Here is a 3,630-nt window from a genome sequence, read left to right as displayed (position 1 = left end):
TTTTGTTGAAAAATTAGGTTCTGTCAGGAAGGGGGTCCCTTTGGCAGGAAGCAGTGCGAGACAGACCTTGGCTGCGTCCCACAGAACAGTTTCCCTCCTGCGCTTGCCCTTGCAGCCCCCTCAGGTGGTTCGGGGTGTTGCCGAGGGGCGTCTGCCATGTGATGTGGGCGAGAGGAGATGTTGTGCTAAGGACCACTTGAGTTCTGCTAAGGACCACTGCCGCAAATCGGGAGGGGACTGGGACCCTGCAGGGATGGAGCTGCATCTCATCCACCCCATCCCCACCCTAGCCTTTCTCCTCTCTCTTTTTTCTGCCTCTCCCTGGATTCCTCTGCATCTCCTTCCCTCCCTCCTATCCCAGCCCCTTCCCCTTCCCTGCCGGCACTGCCAGGAGCCAAAAGGACTTTGCCCCCCAAGGCAGCGCTCGCTCGCCGCTCCTTCCCGCAAGCCTCGGAGCCGCCGGAGGGAGAGCGGAATACTCCGCTCTTATCTGCGAGGGGAGGCAGGCTCGGTGGGCAGGGTTTGCGCGAAAGCTGCTGGCTTATAAGCAGCCGGCGGCGGAGGCAAAGCCGTCTCGGAAGGCACCGAACGGGGCCCCTCGGTGCCGCTCGCCGGCCGCGATGCCCGCGGCGCTGGGGCTGCTGCTCTGGCTGAGCCTCGCAGGTGCCCTTCGCCCCGACCTCGAGCCCCCCCAGCACAACAGCACCGAGGCAGGGGCCGCCCGCTTCGCCTCGGACTACAACAGCACGGCCGAGATCGTCCTCTTCAACAGCGTCTCGGCCAGCTGGAATTACAACACCAACCTGACGGACGAGAATGCTGCTCTGCAGGTGGGTGGCGGGACGGGGGCGATGCCACCACGGGGGTGTCCCCAGCGCCGGGTTTGGGGGGGCTGGGTCACGGTGGAGGCGCTTGGTGGGGTTCCCTTCCTCCCTGCGGGTTTCTGTCTCAGCACCTCGGGTGGCAAACTGAGGGTGGGAGTTGTAGCCCAGGAGCTGTAGGGTTTACCCCAAATTGGCTTTCAGAGAGACTCTGCCCCAGAATGACAGCTCTGGTCCCAGAGCAGAGTCAAGGTTATTTTTAGAGGTGATTCCCTCCTCCCAGCACCTTCCACTTTCCCCGTTCCCAGAACTGGGCCAGGTGTCTGTTGTCCTTGTCCCTGTCCCTGCCTGGTGTCACCACATCCCAGGGCTGAGGGTTTTAGTTTGGTGCTGACACCAGGAGCCCAAAGTGCGCACAAGCAGCTGGGTGGCATCGGGACTGAGCCTGCCACCTCTTGTCCCTGTGTCCCCAGCCCACGGGGACAAAGACAGAGGTGGGAAAGCACTCCAGGCTGCAGGGAATTAGACATCAGCCCAAATTAGTGCAGGAAGAACCTCTGCAGGCAGCAAGGCTGTGTGCATCCCACAGGCTGGTGTGTGTTCTCCCAGGAGTTTGGATGTGTCTGGGCTGTATTTAGTGGGGCAGGGAGCTGGAGCAGCCCCGGGTCTGCTCTTGGTCGGGTGTGCTGCAGCCCAGCCCAGCCCACCCCGGGCAGTGGCAGTGCCTGGGCAGGCTGCAGTGGTTGTGCCCCGTGGGGGGGTACAGGAAAAAGCCACAGCTCAGGGCACAGCTCCCAGTGCTGTGGCTACAGAGGCACAAGGGGCAGTGCAGCCCATAGGTGTGTTCAGCCAGCCCAGTGTCGCACAGGGGCTGGCACACAGAGCCCTGAACCCTCCAGATCCCGTGGGGATGGGAGCACAGTGTGTCCTGCGCAGGAAGGAAATGCATCTTCCTGTGCAGGGGAAAGATCACTGCCAGGTCTGGGCACTGCCAATTTGGCAGGACACTCAAGAGGGCCCAGGTGCCCCTTCAGCCTTTTTTTGTCAAGCTGACGTGATGTCTGGGCAGGCATCCAGCTCTAGCTGCAGATGTGGTGGGGTGAGGGACCTTGGGGCAGAGCAGGAACATCCCAGCTACACTGAGCCCATCATTAAGGCCAGGAGAGCACCTTGCATGGACTTTGCTCACAAGGCATTTCCAGAGCAGCTTTTCCCCCTTTTATGTGCTATTATATGTGTGAGGATCATGCCCAGGAGCTCCCTGCAATGTCAAGGCTCCTAAGCCAGCCCAGGTAGAGGAGGGGATCTGAAGCCCTGAGACCAGCCCATGATGGGGCAGCAGGGAGTTGTGCTGGGATGGGGAGTCACTGGTTCCTAAAGGAATAACAGCTGGCCAGCAGGACCCAAAAGGCTGGATTTGGGGGATCTGGGGGAGCATTGGGCCAGGCAAACCCTGCACATCCATAACACCAGAGGGGCTGAGCCAGGCCACCAGGGCATGGGCAGCTCAAAAGGGGACCCTGTGACAAAGGGACAGGAGAGGCAGGAGATCACAGGCAGAGATGGACAGAGGGATGCTGGACAGACAGATAGATGTACCATCTTTCGCAAGCTGAGATTCTGGGCAAGAGGCTGGCAATGGGGCTTGGGGGCTGCTTATGTTTGGGTGCAGAACCACTGCAGATGCCTGGGCCAAGGCAGTCCCAGTGTCCTGAGCTGCATCCTGAGTCTCCACTGTGCTCCCAGCAGGGAGGGACTGGGGCAGAGCTTGTGGTAGGGAGGCTTTGGGGCTGTGGGTGCCAAGGGGCTCCTGAGCCCCCCACAGGGGCATCCGCTCCAGAGAGAGATCCCAGATGCAGGGGGAAGGGCCAGCACTGTTGGGCATGGCTGCGGCAAGGGGCTCTCAGGCAGCACCAGTGGCCTCAGCTCACTCCCCCAGAGCTGTCAGGAGAGTTTAGGGTACAATTTGCCTGACCAAACACAGGTGCCTGTCCAAGGAGAAAACAAAACACAGTTGAACTCTGCTTCCTCCAGCTCCTCCAGCTCTGCACGGGGTCTGGGAAGGGGCAAAGGCACCTCCTGTTTAGAGGTGTGGTGCAAGAGCAGGGTGTCTGTGGGGCTGGCATATTGGGGGATTGGAGCCAGTTGATGCCAGTGATGCTGTGGGCGCTGGGATGTCCAAGGGAAGCAGTGAGGGGTAGCCAGGGGCACCTGGCACTTTTGGCATTCCCACCCCTGTGTCCCACAGCTGTGTGGGTGTCCGCCCCCAACTCTGCCACACCACAACTCCCTTCCTTCCCTGCTGCCTGCTGAGGGAATGTGAAGATTAAAATAAACCAAACCAGGCGTGTTGGAGCCAGGCTAAAAATGCCACAAGTCACAGCTAATGAGCTCCATAAATCACACCAGAACACTGACCAGGCACTCTGCACCATCTCACTCCACCTGCACCAGGCCAGGACACCCTGAAAAGATTGGAGCTTCCCAAAAATACAGCTGACACTGATCAGGCTGGGATACAAACACCTGCAATGCACCCCATCCCACAGCCCCAGCTGCCTAAATAACACCCCACAGTGCTGGCAGCTTACAGCCAGCCCATGGCCCCAGGAAGGGAGATCAGGGCTGACAGGAGTTGGGTGGTAGAGGGACACCCAAAACTGGGGATTTAGAGCAAGTGGGTGAACACCAGATGTGGCATTTAGGGTGCAGACAGCCAGTTGAGGAATGTATAGAAATAGAAGTGTACAGACGTAGTGAGGACATACAGGAAGGAGTAAGGTGAATGTGGCACCTTTATAGTTATCTT

General features: G+C 59.5%; 1 protein-coding gene across 1 annotated transcript in view; it reads left to right on the top strand.

Moving 5' to 3' along the window:
* The first annotated feature begins 620 nt into the window (after window positions 1-620).
* The window catches only part of ACE (angiotensin I converting enzyme), a 16,985-nt gene continuing 13,975 nt past the window's right edge, over window positions 621-3,630 (top strand). The window contains exon 1 of the mRNA XM_031064355.1: window positions 621-830. Coding sequence (XP_030920215.1) covers window positions 621-830 — 210 coding nt within the window. The remainder of the gene's footprint in view (window positions 831-3,630) is intronic.

This window comes from Geospiza fortis, unplaced genomic scaffold (assembly GCF_000277835.1).
Source record: "Geospiza fortis unplaced genomic scaffold, GeoFor_1.0 scaffold344, whole genome shotgun sequence".
Lineage (NCBI taxonomy): Eukaryota > Metazoa > Chordata > Aves > Passeriformes > Thraupidae > Geospiza > Geospiza fortis.
Note: the sequence above shows the minus strand (reverse complement) of the source record. Positions and strands in the feature narration are given on the sequence as shown.